General features: G+C 37.2%; 1 protein-coding gene and 1 long non-coding RNA gene across 6 annotated transcripts in view; one reads left to right on the top strand and one right to left on the bottom strand.

Annotated features, from left to right (window-relative positions):
- Positions 1 to 2,582, top strand: part of ATP6V1A (ATPase H+ transporting V1 subunit A) — a 65,545-nt gene extending 62,963 nt beyond the window's left edge. For all 5 annotated transcript variants that reach the window (XM_072811682.1, XM_072811678.1, XM_072811679.1 and 2 more), the window contains exon 15: positions 259 to 2,582. In XM_072811682.1, the coding sequence (XP_072667783.1) occupies positions 259 to 351 (93 nt within the window). In that variant the 3' untranslated portion in view covers positions 352 to 2,582. The remainder of the gene's footprint in view (positions 1 to 258) is intronic.
- Positions 822 to 9,531, bottom strand: LOC140624770 (uncharacterized). Its single transcript, XR_012024228.1, has 2 exons — positions 9,437 to 9,531; positions 822 to 3,769 (listed from the first exon to the last, which is right to left on the bottom strand). It is a non-coding gene; the product is annotated as an uncharacterized lncRNA (long non-coding RNA).
- Positions 9,532 to 21,129: the final 11,598 nt, after the last annotated feature.

Genomic DNA, 21,129 nt, shown 5'->3' with positions numbered 1-21,129 from the left:
TTTAAATGCAATTTAATTGATATAGAGTATATTATTAGTTTCAGGGGGAATCAAAACTTTGTGTCTTTGTTAGGTTGGAGTACTCTTCCTTGTGTACATTTCTACCCTTAAAGGAAAATAAGAGTAATTTTGACTCCTGCCTGCGATTTGCCAGTGTACCTCACTAATACTCAAAATATGTTAAATATAAGTAACTTACTACCTATCTTGAATATTATTTTCCAAAGGTAAATTGAATTCTGTAATGTCTTTTTTCAGGATCCAGTGAAAGACGGTGAGGCAAAGATCAAAGCCGACTATGCACAACTTCTTGAAGATATGCAGAACGCATTTCGTAGCCTTGAAGATTAGAACTGTGATTTTTTTTTCCTTCCTTTCTTCGGCAGGCTCTCACATGTGTATATTTTCCTAAATTTCTCATCTCCAAACCCTTGCTTCTTTACTGTGCAGCTTTAAGACTAGTGCCTATGTGTGTTCTCACTTGTTTCCCTGTTTATCTGGTAGGTCTTCTATGAAACAAACATTCCTTTGTTCCAGTGTTTGAAGAACCTCCGTGATCCTTTCTCCGAAGTGGTGAATGTAGTAAATACGATATATAATGGCTACACTACTGTAAACTTATCTGTGGGGTGACATCCCTCTTTGTCCTAGGTTTGCCCTTTCCTCATCTCCATTAAATCGTAAACAGGACTACTGCATGTACTCTCTTTGCAATAGATTTGGAATGGAAGGCCAGATTTCTATACATTTTGACAGGTACTTTGTGAAATGACTCAATATCTATGTGGTAAGGTTTATAATTGCTTTTTTAAAAACATGAATGATTAATGTTCCAATTATGCATTGCTTCCCCCAGTGTAAATCAGGAATGTTTATAGGAAACTGTTGGGAACTCTACTGTTTTTAAAACAGGCATTTGTGGGACTCAGCACAGTGTATGAAATCACTACCCTCTAAAAAAGTGGAAAAGGAGCCAGGTGGTCAAACTTAAACATCATCTTGTTAAAGCATATTTTATTTCAGTATGAAAAATTCAGTATCAAGGACTATACTACTACGTAACTAGGAAATTCTTTTTAAAAATTGCATTTAAAACAATCACTGGGAACTTGATCCACATCAAACCCTTTTCTTTTCCTCAAACACCTTAGAAGCCTGAGCTTCTAAGAATCATGTGGCAGTGTGGTGGGCAGTGAAATGCCACAGAGAAAGTATTCAGTGTGGTTAAAGGCTGTTTGCACCATTAAGGACCCGCTGGACTGTAGTGATTCTTGGGGCCAGAGTGGCATTGCGTTTTTACAAGATAATGATGTGTGTCATGTGTTTGCATGTTTCTCGGCTTATTGAACTTTTGAACAACCAGTTTACTGGCTCAAAAGATTTCTCAGAATATCTGTAGCAATAGCAGCATAACAGTTTCCATTCTGTTTAATAGGGATGAAATTAATTCTTAATATCTGCTGATGCCAGAATCTGGGTCGTGTGATGAAAAGATAATTTCATCTTGTCTTTTAAGTATATGTTTTAAAATAATAATTTCTGTGTCTGTATAAGGCACACTGCGGAACAGCTCTGAGAGCAACAGTTTCTCATTAACTCTTTCTGACCAATAGTGCTGGCACCGTTGCTTCCTCTTTGGGAAGAGGAAAGGGAATGTGAACAGGTCAAACAATCTCAAATACCCAAATGCAATAGCATAAATAAAGTATTTATTTTATGCCTCAGTATATTATTATTTAATTTTTAGGTAACATATTTCTTTTGGTCTGTTAAGGAAAGATGCCATGAGTAGAGAATTCAGCTCTAGTTTGTTTAAATCCTTTCATTGCATTTTTTTACAGTGGCTTGCTATTCAGGATAGATACTCTTCTATGCAGCTTTTTTTTTTTTTTTTTTTTTTTTACCTTTCCAAATATTAGAAGATAAAAATTATGCAGTGATTTGTTGAGATATGGACTTAATGGTGCTGCTTTATCAGTTTGCTTCCAATGTGGCCTCCTACCCAGAGGCCCTAAGACCCGTGGAAATGAAAAGGATTTCAAAAATGTTCTATTCCTACCTTAAACCTACCAGCAAACTAGGATTGTGATAGTAATGAATGATAGGATGAAGAAAGTTTGACCAAGTTTTTTTTTTGTTGTTCTGAATTTGCAATGTAATTTCTACTCCCTTTTAAGAATGTTGATGTATGGATGTGAAGATGCTAGAGATAGAAGATGCTCTGATATTCATTATAAGTGTTCCTCCACCTGTATGTTGTAGAATTTCAAATTGGTCACTGATCATATTTGTTTGGTAAGAATGTGTTAAAATTACAACAATCTTTTAAAAAGATGATGCAGTTCTATATTTATTGTGCTATGCCTGGTCCTAGGTGGAGCCAGTTAAACAAGTTTCATATGTATTTTTCCAGTGTTAAATCTCACACATTGTACCCTTTGGAAATTTCCTTCCATCCTGAAGAACGAATAGAAGAGGCCATATATATTGCCTCCTTATCCTTGAGATTTCAGTATCTTTATGTTAAAAGTTGTGTATAATTGTTAAAATCTATGAAAGAATAAAAAGTGGATTTAAATTAACATTTTTTCTTTGTGTGTGTGTGTTTGCTAGAAAACATGCCACCTATTTGTATTTTGACTTATTGTTTTCAGTATGAACTTTAAGATTTTTTGTTTTTCCCCTTTTTTTATAGATTGTTACTTAAGATCATGAAATCGAATTGGGGCCCTCACAATAAACTGCAAAAAGTCCTATAATCATATACTGGTATGATTTGGAAATGTAGTCTACAGAATCCCTTATCATTCTGAGTATCATTAAATTAAAAAAATGAATAGTTTCTAAAAATGCACTTATAAATTTAAAGGAATAGTAGTCATTCTATTTTTGACAAATGAACGAAAAGCCTTGCAATTTGTGATTTTGCAAGCCAGATCATTTAAGATCCAATATAGCAACATGTTATTTAGGACATATTTTATTTCTTTAAATGTATTTTTAACAACTTCAAGGGAATAAAGTAGGAGTGTGAAATGAACCTCTCTATATTAGTATATTACTATCAAGTGTCAATTTTATTTAGAGAAATACTTAAAAATTCACAGGAAAGTTTATTCATTATACAATATTTGGGTAATTTTTAGTCCACTTGGTAATATCCTGATATCTTCGGGTTATCCTTTTGATGTATTGCTACGGTATAAGAGCACAAAGAAGGAAAGCAACTTTCTTAAGTGGGCTGTGATAAAATGCCCCTGAAGTTGTTCTAAGGGCCTCCTCTTAGTTCGTGTTGCCCTAGAATTGACTCTGAGACAAGTAGTTGAGTGCAGAGAGTTTATTTGGGATGTAATCTCGGGCACACACCAGGAGGGCAGTAAAGAATTCAGACAGAATGGAAGGAAGCCAATAAAAATTCATTATCAAAAAAGTTAACACTTTAGACTATTAGGCACAACGCTGCTCTGGAGTTTTGAGAACACCTAGCAACCTGCACCTCAGTTTTCCCACTTGTGGTACAAGAGAAGTGGAGTACTTTCTGCAGCTCCTGGCAGTCATCCAGGGAAGGCTGTTCCCATAAAGACTGGGAAAGTCAATGCCCAGCACTTGCATAGAGGTAGATGGGGCACTGGTGGCCACAGAAAACCCAGCAAAGAGATTTGAGTGCAGGTAGTTGGGACGTTAGGCTGGTGTCCAGTGAAATGGTGGTCATGGCCAAGGAGATTTAGGTGAGGCACTACTAGCAACTGCTTCTGGCTTCTTAAGAACCCTGGGGGGATAAAAATCAATTAGTAGCTGAAAAGCCATTGTTCCGCAAAATAAGGAAGCACCTTGTAAAAGAATCCCAGGCAACCTGATTCCAGAGAGCATACTCTTAATCACACTACATTCTGCCTCTGTATTTGAAAAGAGTTTTTTGAAGAGCTGTACTTTAATGAGGAAATAGTATACTTATTATGGTTATAAATAAGCAGATGTGGGATTTAATACTCAAGAAAATCCACTTATTAGATTAATGAGGATTTTGGTCATTCATTCCAACCTTCTCATTAATACAGAAGAGGAAATTGAAGTCCCGAGAGGTTAACTGATTTGCCCTATGTCACATTGCCACTTAATATCAGCCTTCAAGTCTCCTGCTTTCTAGTGTCTCTTTTTTTTTAATTTTTTTATTTATTTATGATAGTCATAGAGAGAGAGAGAGAGAGAGGCAGGCTCCATGCACTGGGAGCCCGACGTGGGATTCGATCCCGGGTCTCCAGGATCGCGCCCTGGGCCAAAGGCAGGCGCCAAACCGCTGCGCCACCCAGGGATCCCTCTAGTGTCTCTTTGTACTAAATCGTACAGTATATCTTTTCCTTATGTATGTTTCTTTCAAAACCAGGAAGCTGGTTTGAATAAATGTGATACAAAGATAAACCAGAAGAAAAGTAGGGAGAAATAACTGGCTGAACAAGGTAGTGTAGTCATAGACACTGTGATAACTCATTTTAAGAAGGAAAATGTGACTGAGAAACAGTTTGAGCCAGAGTTTAGGGAGGTGAGTCCAGAAATAATTTTTATCAAAATTTTTTATCCAAGTTACAATAAGTCATTAAAGTGTGGAGAACAAGAATATAAACAATGACAACTTAATTAAAGACTTGAATCCAGAATGCATAAAGAACTACAAGTCAAAAAAAGTATATATTACAGGGGCACCTGGGTAGCTCAATGGTTGAGTATCTGCCTTTGGCTCAGGTTGTGACCCCACAGTCTTGGGATCAAGTCCTGCATTGGGCTTCCCGTGGGGATCCTGCTTCTCCCTCTGCCTGTGTCTCTGCCTCTCTGTGTCTCTCATGAATAAATAAAATCTTTTTAAAAAATTACAGATCTTAGTAAATAAATGGGTAAAAGACTTGAAAAGACACCTCACAAAATGGCCCATTAATATATGAAAAAAGATGCTAGAAAGTCACCAGGGAAATGCAAATTAAAATTACATTGTGATACCATTTCATACACTAGAAGGACTAAAATGGAAAGAATAGGGTGCCAAGTGTTGGTGAGAATGTGGACCAACCAGAACTGTCATACATGTGGGAATATAAATTTGTGCAATCAGTGTGGGTAACTATTCTGGTAGCATCTACAAAGTTGAATTAGGAATACCTAATAACATAGGAGTCCCGGTCATGGGTCTATATACAACAGAAATGAATACATGCATGTTCACCAAAAGACATGTACCAAAATGTTCATAGAAGCGCTATCTGTAATAGCCCCCAAATAAATGGAAGTTTGGAAGAATGGATAAGCAAATTGCGTGTTCACACAATAAAATAGTATGTAGACATGAGAGTTCATGCAACATGCATGAATCTCACAAATATAATATTTAGTTAAGCCAAACAATATATACTATATGATACCATCTATATAGAATTCAAAACCATAAAGCTAACATACAGTGTTCAAAGTCAGGATAGCAGTTACACATGGTAGGGAAGGGGATGTTACAATAGGAGAATATATGGGGGAGTATTGAGGTGTTTATGCTCTGGTTCTTGTGGGTCCTACTTACACAGGTGTGTTCATTTTATAAAAAATCACACACATGATTCAAACACTTTTCTGTACATATGTCATACTTAATAAGTTTATCAAAGGAAAAGGCTTACATTGAAGGATTTTCTATTTATTTATTATTTAATAATTTTAAAAAAATAAAGTAGTTTTTCACTAGGAAATGTTTAATGGTGGTTTTGTTTTTTTAATGGTGGTTTTAAAATGCTTTTAAGTTCTACCTTATAATAAAATCATGGTTTTGTTTGATTTTTAAAATTGCACTTCTGTAGAAGTGATAGATTTGAACTTTTCAATTCAAGAACTGTCAGTTCTCTTTGCAACCAGTAATTTACTTTGTCAAACAGGTGACCAGGATTTGGGGAATAATTCGTTCTTAGAACAGTGAAGCTAATGAGACCACACAGACATAGAATGCTATAGCCAGTCACAAATAAGAAGGTACTCAGGTGTCTGTGAATGCATACCACGGGACTCCAAGCAGCAATGGATGACTATAAAAAGGTTTGATGTCTTAAATAAGTATATGCGTCTTAATTAGCTATTTCCTGAAACCTCTGAACATAAATATATGGGGCTGTATTTATAATATTCAGTCTCTAAATGGGCTGAAATGAAATGTATTCTAGGGAAAGGGCATAGGAGTCAATTTAACAAGCATCCCAGGTAATTCTCACCATGGAGCAACTTTTATGAAACCAGTATCTTTATTTGATGCTCAGACATGAAAGATAACAAAGGATACTTAAATGAGTAGTCTCGGAACATTAACTAGTTGTGCCACAATCTCAGAGTTAGAAAATTTGACTGAACCATGTGTCAAATTTAAGACATCCTTGTTCCTGACCTCGAACACCGCTCTGCTGATTGACATGTATTCTAATTGATTTAGATTCAGAATGGTCTGACAGTAGGACAAAGTATTCCAAAATCATGACCTTTGAACAGTAGTAATCGTTATGTGTATGGATTTCAAGTAGGATTGTTACTGTACTTATTGAATGGACCAGCAGTTTCTCTTCTACCTGTTTCTTTATAGGCAGGCGAACTCAAAAAGGAATCAAAATTCTGTGACATATTTGAATTTTGTCATATATAGGCTTGGTTTGTGAATATAATTATAAGAGTATAATTTAGCTCCATTTTTAAAAAACAGCATTTGTCACGGGATTCAAGTTCTTTTTTAAAAAATCCATTAAGATAATTTTTTAGTTTGATTTTTCAACCATCATCTGAATAGCTCTTGAAAACTTCCAAATAGCTAATGACATCTAGCATTTACTAGATGACTTAAAATTGCACTAAAAGTTTTGGATACCCTGTATAAAAGCTGAACTGCCTTCAATCACATAAAATCATATTCATGGCCTTTGTTTTTAAATTTCATGCTTTATTTTAAAGCCATCATGAAGCCCTTTGACATCTGTCCTGAAAACACCATTTAGGACGGTATTTCCTCAAGCATGGTGTTGCAGGTTAGCTTCTCTGGAAACATGCTGAGACGGAGATGGGGGTACACATTGTCCCTTTGAAATTGACCTTGAGAAAAGAAGGGACAAAACAGGGTGTGCATAGTGGAAATCAGGATACCAAGCAGGCCTAACAAAGCCTTGGCCACTATTGTGAGGAAGCTCTGGAGCAAATATTGCCAATCAGAGTTGACAGGCATCTGGCTAAAATGGCCAGCCTTTATTACTCCTCCTCCCTTGGACTCCAGGTTGAAGCTGTCCTGTGGGGACATGACCTCAGGAGAGGTGGCATCTGCAGACCAGACCTGGAAGGAGCTAATATCAGCAGGCTGTCCGCTGAGCACTCCTGGCAGCTGGGCAACACATCATGTGTCTTTCCTCAAAGCACAGCTCTGTGTCCATGAGATGGTTTTCAGAGAAGGACATGGATAGTACACATTTTAATGTATAGAGGCAAATGTTTAGTACTTCATATCCAAGATCTCAAGGATCTGCTTAGGGAGGAAGCCAAACGGTAAATGTTAAAAATGAGTTATTGCTACAGAAAAATATTAGGTATAGAAAGTTATAGACAATAATAAAACATGACAAAAATCGTAAAGGTACTCTTCGAAGCAGAAATTTGAGGCAACAGTGCCTGTAAGTTAAAAGTCAGACTGATTATTTTAGTGTCTATTAAAATGTAAGTGCTTGCCAAATACTTTTAAAGAGGACCTTTAGTAAATGTTAGCTTGAAACTCCTCATCAAATGCAAAACTCTTCAGGATATGACATTCAAAAATAAAAAAATATATATTTTTTAGCATTTGAATCATGTGACTGTTAACCTACTCAAAAAATTAAAATTAGGGATCCCTGGGTGGCTCAGCGGTTTAGCTCCTGCCTTTGGCCCAGGGCATGATCCTGGAGACCCAGGATCGAGTCCCACGTCGGGCTTCCTGAATGGAGCCTGCTCCTCCCTCTGTCTGTGTCTCTGACTCTCTCTCTCTCTGTGTCTCTCATGAATAAATAAAATCTTTTTTAAAAAAATTAAAATTAAATAGAATATCTGAACAAAGACACCATTTCAAATAGATTTTTTCCTATACAGCACCTATTGATACTACCTTGTTTAAATTAGTTCTAGGTGAGCTTGAGAGTTCACTCTTACTATGCTCTTTTTAGTAACCATAATTAAATAAACCCCATTTCTTATAGAGCTGCCCAAGTAAGAAATAACACAATGTACATCTGAAGCTGCTTTGTTTCTTCGAGGAGTCTTTTGGAGTTCTCAATAGGAATTTTGCGTGTGTCACATTGCCTGTATTTTACCCTAAATTCACTGATCAACTTTCTCGAACCCCTCATTGACTAGATGATAACTTTAGTTATAATTCTTTTTCCATTAAAAAATGGCCTGGGGCAGCCTGGGTGGCTCAGTGGTTTAGCGTTGCCTTCGGCCCAGGGCCTAATCCTGGAGACCTGGGATCGAGTCCCACGTTGGGTTCCCTGCATGGAGCCTGCTTCTCCCTCTGCCTGTGTCTCTGCCTCTCTCTCTCTCTCTCTCTCTCCCTGTCTCTCTCTCTCTGTGTCTCTCATGAATAAATAAATAATAATAAAATAGTTTTTAAAATGGCCTATATGGAATCATTAAATTGTATACCTGGAACTAATATAATTCTGCATATTAATTATTCTTGCATAAATTTTGTTTTAAAAAATGACCTCTGTCACTTTACCATACCCTCAAAACATATTTTCAGGAGAAGATTAAACTAACACCTAGAAACCTTGTAAACAGAAACAGGCTATAGAGTCTGTACGTTGAGCAGAAAGGGAGAAATGCACCTTCATTTGACAGCAAATTGGGTTGAAGTATAAGTGATATGACTTTAAATGTTATGAACTGAAGATTAAATTATAGTTCATTGAAATAATTTACTCCACACACATGACAGGAGCAATGGGCTTGCTTTTTCTGAAAAAAAGAATTCTTGAATTACAGTTACAATAATATGTCTAACTAAATGTATGTTTATGTACATTTTTTATTACAGCTTTAAAAAAAAAACAGCTGTTCTCAATATCATCCCCATCATCAATTGCTCCTGTTCCAGTAGGCTCTCTCCCTTCTGTCTAATAGCAGGGACAAAATATCATGGTCAGTAAAAGCACAAGATCTCAAGTTAGACTGTACAGTTTCAAATCCCAGCTCTGCTACATACTAGCTGTGCAACCTTGGACAATTAACTTAGCCTCTTAGTTTTATCATCTGTAAAATAGGGATAATAAAAATAGCTACCTGTTAGGATTAGGTTTAATGTGAGTAATAGAAATCCAAAATAATATTATTAAAATTAAGTCAAAGCTTATTTCTTTTACATAAATGTAAGTATCCCAGGACTGGTAAAGTGGATAATGACCTTCAGGTACTCAAGTTTGGTGGTTGTTCTCCATCCTCAATACATGTTTTTCATCTTCAAGTCCAAGATGGCTACTCCAGCTCCTGCCATCAATCCTACAAAGCATATTGCATCCATCAGGAATAAGAAGAATATATCCTTTTCCTTTAAAGGCATTTCTGACATGTAATGGGCCCATACTTAGTGACAAGGTCATATCTATCCGCAAAACAAATTGAGAGATGTAACCCTTATTCCAGGCAGCCATCAACCAAGATCATGAGTTTCTTATGACGGTGATCTCATCCTGATCTCAAAGATCAGAGTTTCTCATGATAGGGGCATCATCCCTAGGGACGTTTGGGAAATTTATGAAGGTCTTTAAAATTTGTCACAGTGAACAGGTGTGTGTGTTTGTGTGCGTGTGCATGCATGTTTTGAATGGGTACTACTTTGCCAGTGATACTTAGTGGGCAGGGCCAAAGACACTAGATATTTTGAAATGTGAAGGAATGAAAAGTCACCCTGTATCCTGTGTGAATTTCACATATTCCATCAGACATTCACATAGATTAAGCACTTGTTTACAGTGATCTGTTCCTACATTAATAGAATTTCTGAATTGTAATGTCGAATTTATTCATCCTTCATGATTGTACTTTTTTGCGTCTTGTTTTGAAAATCCTGGAATTCATGAAAGTATTCTCTAATATTATCTTCTGAAAGTTAAATTATTTGTCTTTTACATTTAGGTGTGATGGAAGGTAGAAGAATCCAATTTCATTTTTCCACATGAATGCCCAATAGTTGCAGAACCAGTTACAGTAAAGCCCATCCTTTCCCCATGGCTATGCAGTATCACTTCTGTCATAAATTGAGTTCACATAAGGGAGGAATTTCTGGATGGTTTTCATTGCTCATATTTGTCTATCTCTGTACTATTCCTACTCTGCTTTTATTACTGCAGTCTTAAATTTTGAAACATAAAAGGACAAGTCTTAACATTTTGCTGTTCTTCAAAGCTTACCACTTTGCTGTTCTTATTTTGGCTGTTTTTAGCAATTCTAGAACAAGATTGTAACTTTAATTGGATTTACATTTAATCTAAAAATTTTTTTAAAGATTTTATTTTTTTATTTGAGAGAGAGAGACAGCGCAAATGGGTGGAGGAGCAGAGTGGGAGAGAAAGGGGCAAAGCAAACTCTGCAATCAGTGTGGAATTCAATGCAGGGCCCCATCCCAGGTCCCTGAGATCATGACCTGAGCTGAAACCAAGAGTCGGATGTTTACTTAACCGGCTGACCCACCAGGTGCCCTTACCTTTAATCTAAATTTGAGGAATATTTGACATTTTAAAATTTTGAGTATTCGAATCTATGAACATGCAACATCGTTTCATTAATGTTTTATCTAAAGTTTCTTAATATCAGGGCGCATGGGTGGCTCAGTCGGTTAAGCTTCTGCCTTTGGCTCAGGTCATGATCTCAAAGTCCTGGGATCAAGCCTCGTATGGGTTCCCTGCTCAGTAAGGAGTCTGTTTCTCCCTCTCCCTCTGCCCCTCCTGCACCTGCTCATGCTCTATCTGCACCCCCCTTCAAATAAATAAGTAAATAAATAAATAAATAAAATATTTAAAAAATTTTCTTAATATCTATTTTAAAAATTTTTAAAGAAGTCCAGCACAATTCTTGTTAGATTTATTATTAAGCATTTAATATTTTTACAGGCAATGCATGTATTTTGCTCTTTAAATTTTTTTTTTTAATCGGGACACTTGGGTGGCTCAGCAGTTGAGTGTCTTACCTTCTACTCAGGGTGTGATCCTGGGATCTGAGATCAAATCCCATAACAGGGCTCCTTGCAGGAGGCCTGCTTCTCCCTCTGCCTGTGTCTCTGTCTCTGTCTCTCTCTCTCTCTCTCCCTCTGTGTCTCTCATGAATAAATAAACAAAATCTTTAAAAAATATTTTTTTCATGCGGACATAAGTAACAGGGACTTGAACAGATATTTATTTACATACCTATGTTCATAGCATCATTATTCACAATCACCAAAAGCTTGATGTAGCTCGTGTTCACTGGATGAATGGATAAATAAAATGTGATTGGTATATACAGTAGAATATTATTTAGCCTTACAAATGAAGGAAATTCTTCGTTTTTTAAAGATTTTATTTATTTATTCATGAGAGACACAGAGAGAGGCGGAGACATAGGCAGAGGGAGAAGTAGGCTCCCCACAAGGAGCCTGGTGTGGGGCTCCATCGCGGATCCTGGGAGCACACCCTGAGCCAGAGGCAGACGCTCAACCATTGAGCCACCCGGGCGTCCAAAATGAAGGAAATTCTGACACATGCTACCACATAAATGAACCTTGAAGACATTTTGCTAAGTGAAATAAGGCAGTCACAAAATGACAAGTACTGTAGCACTCCATTGATGTAAGGTTCTCATAGTAACCAAATTAATAGAAAATATAGTGGTGGTTGCCTAGAGCTGGGGGCAAGAGGTATGGGTGTCATTGTTTAATGGGTATGGAATTTCAGTTTGGGAAGATTAAAAAAAATTCTGTAGATGGTTACACAACAATGTGAATGTACTTAATGTCACAAAATTGTATACTCAAAAAAAGTTAGTGTTAAGAGGTATCTGGCTGGCTCATTTGATAGGATATCTGACTCTTGATCTCAGGATCATGAGTTCAAGCCTCATGTTGCGTGTAGAGCTTACTTTTTTTTTTAAGTAAAAAAAATAGTTAAAATGTTAAGTTTTATGTTATGTATATTTTACCACGACAAAATTTTAACAGTGACAAAAACAAAAACAAAACCCTTCCAGAAGTTATACGCCACAAAAGCAACCACTTTTTTTTTTGTTCATACTTCTGGAAATTTCTCATATACACAAATATATACTTAAAAATCCTCAGAAGCATAACATACTTGTTATACATCTGGTTTCTTTTTTATTTAATAACACAAGTTGGAGAGCTAACCATTTGCATGCATAAATGTCTATATCACTTTTTTAAGAGCCAAGTCAATGTTATGTTCAATGACATAGCTTTGCAACATAACAGCAACAACAAAAAGACCCAAGATGTCAGTAACTAGATTCAGCAGTTATTTATATTTTGCCACAATTTATTAGTTTTGCTAAACTATTTTGAAGCAAACCATACCTGTCATGACATTTCTCCACTAAATACTTCAATACTTCAAAATCTATCTATAAAAAGTGTTTTTTTACATAATCACAATAACTGACAATTGCATCATGCCATAACCACAATTCTCATGCCTAACAAAAATAATTTCTTAAAAAAAAATAATTTCTTAATATTAGCTAATACACAGATGGTATTTACATTTCTGCAATTGTTTTTAAACAAACTCTTAGTTGTTTTTTTTTTTTTTTTTTCAAAACAATCCAAATGAGATCCACAAATCACATTTGGTTCTTATGCCGCTTAAGTTTTTTAAAATCTAGGGTAGACCTCCTTTTTATTCATATCATTGATTTATTGATGAAACTGATACCTTGTCTTCAATCCATATTCTGGATATAATTGCTTCCTCATAGATTGCTTAATTTTCTTTCTTCATCCACTTCGTATTATGCATGTCAATATATATGGTATATCTTTTAATAAACTTCTTTTATTAAAGTATACAGACAGAAAAGTGCACGAATCTTTTGTGTACAGCTTGAGTTTTCACCAAATCACCACTCATAAGTAACAACCATGCAATTAGATCATTAGGGGCACCCATAAGACCCTCTGAGCCACTAACCCCCCCAGAGCTAACCACTATACTGAGGTCTAAAGGCACGACATCTACATTTGAAATTTTTTATGAATGGAATTATAAGAATGTTTTTCCTTTTTATCTGGTTTCTTTCATTCTGAATTATATTTGTGAGAAGCATCGTGTTTTTGCAGCTGGCAATTTTTTATTGTTATTTTATTTTCATCTATCTATAAATTTAATTGTGTGGCTATATCATCAATTTTGCTGATGATAAATATTGAGTTAGTCCAATTTGGAGGCTACTGCAAATAACATTGCTAAAATATTCTTTCATATGTCTGTTGTTGTACACTTGATTGCATATGTTGGGCATAGCCTGAGGAGTGAAAGCACTACGTCACAGAGTGTATTTATGTTCCACTTTAGTAGATGTTGACAGTTTTCCAAGTGATTCTACCAATTTACTCTTCCAACAACAGCAAATGAGAATTCCAGTTCTCTACATTCCATCAACACTTAGGATTGTCTATCTTTGTAATCTAATACCTCTGTAGTTGGGTGGTGGTATCTTATTATTTTGATTTGTCTTTGTCTATGGTTAATGACATTGAGTGCAATTCCTATGTTTATTGGATATATGAAATACCTGTTCAAATGTTTTGCCTATTTTAAAATTGAGTTATCATGCTTTTTCCTGGTGACTTCTAATTATTTCAGATTGTGGATGCAAGTCCTATGATGATTATATGCGTTGAAACAAATCCTGTGAGTTGTGATTGTGTATTAAAACCGAACATGGATGGGATGCCTGGGTGGCTCAGCAGTTGAGCATCTGATTTTGGCTTAGGGTGTGATCCCGGGAGTTCTGGGATTGGGTCCCACGTCGGGCTCCCTGCATGGAGCCTGCTTCTCCCTCTCCCTGTGTCTCTGCTTCTCTCTCTCTCTCTCTCATGAATAAATAAATAAAATCTTAAAAAAAAATAAAACCAATCATGAGTTTACATGTTGTCAGCCAATGCATTGATTTTAAGATTCTTATACTTCACCTAATAATCTTAGCAGTTATTGATGATTATTGCCTTGATGAAGATTGCCTAATAGAACTTTCAGTTAATGGAAATGATCTAAATCTATGCTGTCAGTATGGCAGCTACTCAGTTGAGCACTTGAAATGTAGTAGTGTCACTGCAGAACTAAATTCTAATATTAATTAATTTAAATTTATTCATTTTTAAAGAGATTTTTAAATTTATTTATTTAGAGCATGCATGTGAGCAGAGGGAGGGGCAAAGGGAGAGAGAGAGAGAGAGAATCACAAGAAGATTCTGTGCTGAGCTCAAAGCCTGACTTGAGGCTCCATGCCATGACCCTGACTGAGATTGTGACCTGAACTGAAATCAAGAGTCCGACGCTTAGTGGACTGAGCTACCCAGGCACCCCTTAATTATTTTAAATTTAAGTAGCAAATTGTGGTTAGCAATTATTACATAGGAGAGCACAAGTCAAGGTTCATTATTTCATGCTTGTGATATCCAATTTCATCATCCCTTCTATACTTCTTAGCTGAGATTCTTCTAGAAAAAAGGACATCCAACATGGCTTTAAATAAAATTCACAGCTTGACGTTTCTTTGGACCAATGAGAATGAATGTGGTCTGCAAAGCAGAATCATGATTGGTTTATAATTACAAACTTACAGGTATGTGCTCCCCAACTACTTTCTAATTTCTTGCAGGTGAGAACATGGGAGGGGTTTTCTTCAAGTTCACTTCCTGCTTTTGCAGGAAGGTGGTTCCCATTAGAGTCTCCACATTGGGATTTTATCTTCTGTTGTTCTCCTCACTGGGCCTTGAAAACTGAACCTTAGTGTTTGGTCAGGTTCCGGACAAAAGCAGCTTCATTATGAGACTCATTTTTCTGGGTTCCTTAGATATTGGTCTGATAATTCTTACTATCTTGTCAGTTCTTTGATGATTTACAGACCATTTCTGAAAATTTTTCATAATGTATTTTTAGTTATTCCTAGTGAGAAGATTGGTCCAATGAGGTGACCCACTCTAGTTGCAAAACTAGAAATGGAACTCTAGCATACATTCTTTAAACCTTACAACAAGTCTAAGAAGGAGTTACTGTTATTGCTCTTTTTTTCCCAGATAAGTAGATGAGGCATGTAGAAAAACCTTGCACACAATCACACAGCTAGAGGACGTTGGAGCCAGAATTTAAATCCATTTCTACTTTACTCAAGCCTTTCCCCTTAAACACCTAATTATATGCCTTATTTAGGTTGGATACTTGTAGTGGCTTTTATGAAAAATAATTTAAGTTTTTAATTTTGCTTTTTTTAAAATGTTAGATAACAATGAACCCAGATGTTAAACAAGAAAGTATTTAAATATTAAAATCCAGTTTTATTTTTAACACATTAATGGCTACTACCAAGAAAATTCTGGAGATAAAATATGCAACTGAAATAAATGGTGAGTTGTTAGGGTTAAAAGAAAAAAGAGCACAAATGAAAATATTATCTGTAGTTGTCCCAGTTGGTGAACCGGCCATAGCTCCTTTACCAGACCAACTGAGTGTTGGCAGCCAAGAACTCATAGCACATTTGTACTGAAACTTGCCCCCAACCAACAGGAGGTGGCACATCTGGCAATGTCTAGAAGGTTAAGGACTCCGTGTCTGTGCTCTCCCGGCCCCCACATCCAGTAGTCACAAGCCAATATAAGGGTGTCAAAGACCAATCCTCTTGCCTCAAGGAAACACAGGTCTGTGATAATATTCATTCTCTAGAGCTCCCTGTGGGGTGAGGCTAAACATCCCTTATCAGTGTCTCCTCTCCTTTCAGCGTCCCTCACTTCCTTACACATTTCTCCAGAGCAGTACTCCCCTGCTCTGTCACTCACATGATTCTTCCTCTCACACTCGACTTCCAGGAAACTGAGCTATATACATGACCTTCTGTTTCTTCCCTCTGCTCCATTTTTCTCTTCCATAGAAATGCTCACTGAGTAGAAATAACTATTGTACTTTAATTTTTCCAGCCATGTTGAATAGGGTCAGACGAGTATCTTGTTCTGAGAATTTTTTCACTCACAGCAAGCCTTCAAACTGTAGCCTTCCTTTCAAGGGAATTGAGAACTCAAGTCCACATCTTTTTCTTCTATGTTTTTCTTCTGTTCTAGGATGTGAATCACACATACATGCCATTTCCCAAGGGGTTGTACTTACTTGTAAGTGCACTGTTGTGCGGTCCAAGGGTAGTTACCCACTGATATTCGTAGTCTGTTTCCAACAAACATAGCCACACAAAAAATATTACATATTTTGCAATTTGTTATGTATGTAGCATTGAGTTCTAATCATAATGAGCCGTTTCTACTCTTGTCTTTAGTAGGCAGAATTAACACTTATCCATGAATTATACCTGCTAACTTGCAAATGATCTCACTAGAGATTTTTAAAAAAATGATACTCCTGTGGCCTGTTAGATTCAATAAAATGGATAATGTAGTTTCTAAATATGTCTAATTTCCAGGAAGACTATTATATGAAAGAAAACATTATATCCAGATGTTTGATGAGCTCTAAATTTAATTATACTATCAATAGTGTAAAACATTTGCTTCTATCTTTGTAAAAGCAAAGCATTCCTACATAAAAGAGCAATGCTCAAATTGCAAAGCTATAGATATGGTTAAGGCATAGGGATAGGAGAGGAGTGAGAGGGATGGGAGGTCAAATTCAGGTATATTTATTTATTTAACATCATGAGTTATCATACTACATTAGATAATTAATATCAGGCATCTCATTTCAGAAATTGGCTCCAGGTAGGTTTAAATAATTCACAGTTTGATGAAATGCAATCTAGAAACCCAATACCTTTAGCAAATGACATAGCCAGTCTCTCAGTTTGCACTTCTTCTCCCTTTTACCCCAACACTAGCTTCTATTTCACATGTATCCTTCACTTTGACCAGTCTCTGAAGTTGTTCTGTGCAGTGGATCTCTCCCTCCGCTCCCAGGAAATGTTATCCTTGCTCTATCGTAAACTTCTTTTGACTCTCTGTTAAACTTCTCTATTGGCTTTTCCCTTATCGGTTAAAAATATATTCCAGCCACTTGCATCTTACAAAAACTATTCAAATCAAAACAAAAACCTTTCTGTCAATCTCACATTTAACAAGCAACATTTAAATAAAAGGATAAGTGTTTTTAATTGTTCTTTTATTTACTTAAAATACCATGAAACAAGTCATACATACAGAAAAATATATAATATTTTCTCGCACAATTTAACAATTTAACCATGTATGTATCCCTTACTCAGACTAAGAAATAGAACATTTAAATAACATAGAAACCCTCCATGTCCCTCCCTTGGTTGCATCCACCTTCCTTCCCTTAAAGATAAACATTTACTCTGAGTTTTGTGTTAATAAGTTCTTTGTTTCAATTTATAGATTTACCCCCTACATATGTATCCCTAAATAATATATTCCTTAATTAAAACGAAACAAAACCAAACCCAGCTGAGTAGCAAGCAGCAATCTTTCTGTATGAGGAAGGGTGAGGTTGCCACTACCAGATAATGGCTTCTAGGGAAAAATAGACTCAACAGAGCCTATGGGTCATGATTTGGCGTCAGATTCCCTGAGCATTTACAGAAACCTTTTTCTAGGGAAGTCAGTGGGGAAGGGCCTCCTGGCATCCTGGCGAGTGTAGGGCTTACCATAGTTTGGGCCCTTGGACTAGATACCAGCCATTTAGCAAAAGTATGGCCAGAGAGGGGTGCCTGGGTTGCTCAGTTGGGTTAAGTGTCATGATATCAGGGTCCTGGGATCCAGTCTCACCACTGAGGCTGGGCTCCCTGCTCAAGAAGGGAGCCTTCTTCTCCCTATCTGCTCCTCCCCTCCATGCATTGTGTGTCTCTCTCTCAAATAAATGAATAAAATCTTTTATTTATTTATTTATTTATTTATTTATTTATTTATTTACTTACTTATTTATTTATTTTTAAGGTATGGTCATTGAGAAAGGAGTGCTCTCTGTGTTCTGCTCCTTCCAGTCCTCAGGAGAAAGTCAAAGTAGAGACCTGTGGAGCGAAGCAGCAGAGCTTGGAGAATAGGTCCTTTGCAAGCTAAGTACAGAAAAGAACCCGAGCGTGGCCTGTGAGGGGATTTTGTCCACGACCAAAAAAGTAGAGGAAGAAGAAGAAGACGAAGACAAAGAAGAAGAAGGAAAGGAGGAGGAAGAAGGTGGCGGCAAATGACAACAAGGATTCTCGGATGCCAGTGCCAGCCTGGTCGTCTCTTGAGCTGTATGAACTGGTTGCCTTCTGCATCGGGGCCCCTGCTGTCATTCTGGGATCTGCCTTCAGTCTCCTCTTGGGGAGTCTCCTCAACACTCTTCTCATTCCATTTCTAGTTTGTTTGTATCCCACATTTTGTCTTTACTGGTTTCTTAGTGGGCAGCCTCTCCAGAAGCTTCTTTCTCAGGTAGGGTGGCAAATTTGTTTGAGACATTTGCAATCACAAAGTTGCCCAGCAGCCTGGAGGTACAGAGATGACCTAGGAACCAAACTGCTTCTCCAACAGCCTTGCCCCTAGTCCTCCTTATTTTAGTTACTATTCTACTCCTCCTCCCCCTCTTATTTATTACCAGTTCTAGGGGTACTTTGGTGTTACCAATTCCCAAGGCTTTTCAGGATTTTGAGGTGTAAGTTAGGTTGGTCCTCAGTTTTCCCCAATTATCGGTTGAGGACTTGGCTTTCTCATTTTTTGTTTTTAAAGATTTTATTTACTTATTCATGAGAGACACACAGAGAGAGGCAGAGACACAGGCAGAGGAGAAGTAGGCTCCATGCAGGGAGCCGGACGTGGGACTCGATCAGGACCTGAGCCAAAGGCAGACCCTCAACCGCTGAGCCACCCAGGCGCCCCTGGCTTTCTCCGTTATATAAATCATTTACCCTTTGTTCCACTGCTTTCTTACTTATGAAATTTCCTTGCCCTGGTGTCCTCTCCTATTCTCCCTATCTGTCCATAATTCTTCTTACTGGGGTTTTGGTGGATTTCAGGAAGGAACAAAATTCGATACATATGTACAGATACATTGACTCACTATTTATGGGTTAGCAGCTCCAGAAAAAAATGATAAAAACGAAGAGTGGTATTTTTTCCAAGGATCTGTGCTCAAGTCAGTCATACTAAACATCTGAAACAATTGAAAGAATGAAATCTGTAAATTCCTTAAAATCCTAATAATAAAATATAAGTGTAAGAATTATAATTCAGGAAAATTTCACTTAGCAAAGGGGCAAAAAGTAGCTACTTTCTTTTTTCACTTTTTCTTTTCTTTGTTTCTTTCTTTTCTTTTCTTTTCTTTTCTTTCCTTTTTTCTTTTCTTTTTTTTTTTTTTTGGCCTGGCCAATAGAACAAAAGTCAGAGAAAGGGAAAATTTGCTTTCTCTGCTTGAATGCTTGAGCTGAAACTTCAGTCTTCTGCTCTTGGACTGCGATTATACTGTTGGCTCTCATATTCTCAGAACTGTACTGCCAGCCTTCCTGGATCTCCAGGCTGCAGAAAGCAGATTGTGTAGTTGGTTTTATATATATATAAATTATATATATATATAATTTATATATATAAATGGTTTTATATATATATATTATTTATGGTTTTATATTTATATATATAATTTATATATAAATTATATATATATAATTGGTTCTGTTTCTCTGGAGACTAATATAGCCATCAAGACTAATCTGGTTAGTCTTATAATTTTACTTATGTCAGTCAGTACAAGACACCCAAGGTTTCCAGCTCCCTCCACCCCCAAACTCTCATTACCATGCAGCTCTATCCATCCTCTTGCCGTCTCCCCCACCCGCTCCATCCCCAACTCTCAAATTCCTTCATGGTGGCTGTGGAATTCAAGATCAATCATTAACAAAATCCCCTATATTTTAAATTCTCAGAGGTGGATTTTTTTATTTTTCCTGAAAATTCTCTAGAACCTCACTTTGCTGTGACTGAAACTTAGTTTTCCCCTGAGGACACTTGTCCTCTCTAGCGGTGGCTCTTTTTCCTCCCACACTGTCACGACACTTGTAGGAGCTTGACTCCCAGAAGGCCCACAATGAGCCTGCCTTCCAGGAGTCATGCCTTGTAGACTACAAGGTCTCTTCCCATAGTGAATCAGACATGACCCTTTAACCCAAAAGAAGGTGGTGTATGTGACACCCACCCAAGGCTAGGTCATGAAAGGCATTGCAACTTTCGGCTTGGTCTTTTGCATCAACATGGTCAGAGCCCTGCCATGCTATGAGAGCTCAAGCAGCCTCTTGGAGAGTCCCCTGCAGAGAGGAACAGAGGCCCCAAAACAACAGCCAGCATTGCTGGTCATGCAAATGAGACGCCTTGAAAGTGGATCCTCCAGTTTCAACCAGACCTTTTGATGCCACGTGCTTACTGAGGGCAACATCAGAGAGACTGATCCAGAACTGCCCAACTGAGGTGCTCCCAAATCCTAGACTCACAGAAAACGTGAGATAATGAATAGTTATTGCTGTTTTCAGCCACTAGGGTTTTAGGTGATGTGTCATGCAGCATAGTAGGTAACTGGAACATGACTGAGACCAGAGAAAGTGATTGACATGATTGACTTTTCTCCTGTCACTTCCAGACTCCTATGCTTCACTCTTCCCTAAAACCCAAGCTTCGAATTTCATGTCCGAAAATAATGTCACAGGGGAACCTGGTGGTTCAGTGGTTGAGCGTCTGCCTTTGGCTCAGGTTGTGATCCTAGGATCCTGGGATTGAGTCCTGCATCAGGCTCTCTGTGGGGCCTGTGGGGAGCCTGCTTCTCCCTCTGCCTATGTCTCTGCTTCTGTGTCTCTCATAAATAGATTTAAAAAAATTTGTTTTAAACAGAAAACAATGTCACAGACTAC

Source organism: Canis lupus, chromosome 35 (assembly GCF_048164855.1).
Source record: "Canis lupus baileyi chromosome 35, mCanLup2.hap1, whole genome shotgun sequence".
NCBI classification, from domain to species: Eukaryota; Metazoa; Chordata; class Mammalia; order Carnivora; family Canidae; genus Canis; species Canis lupus.
Note: the sequence above shows the minus strand (reverse complement) of the source record. Positions and strands in the feature narration are given on the sequence as shown.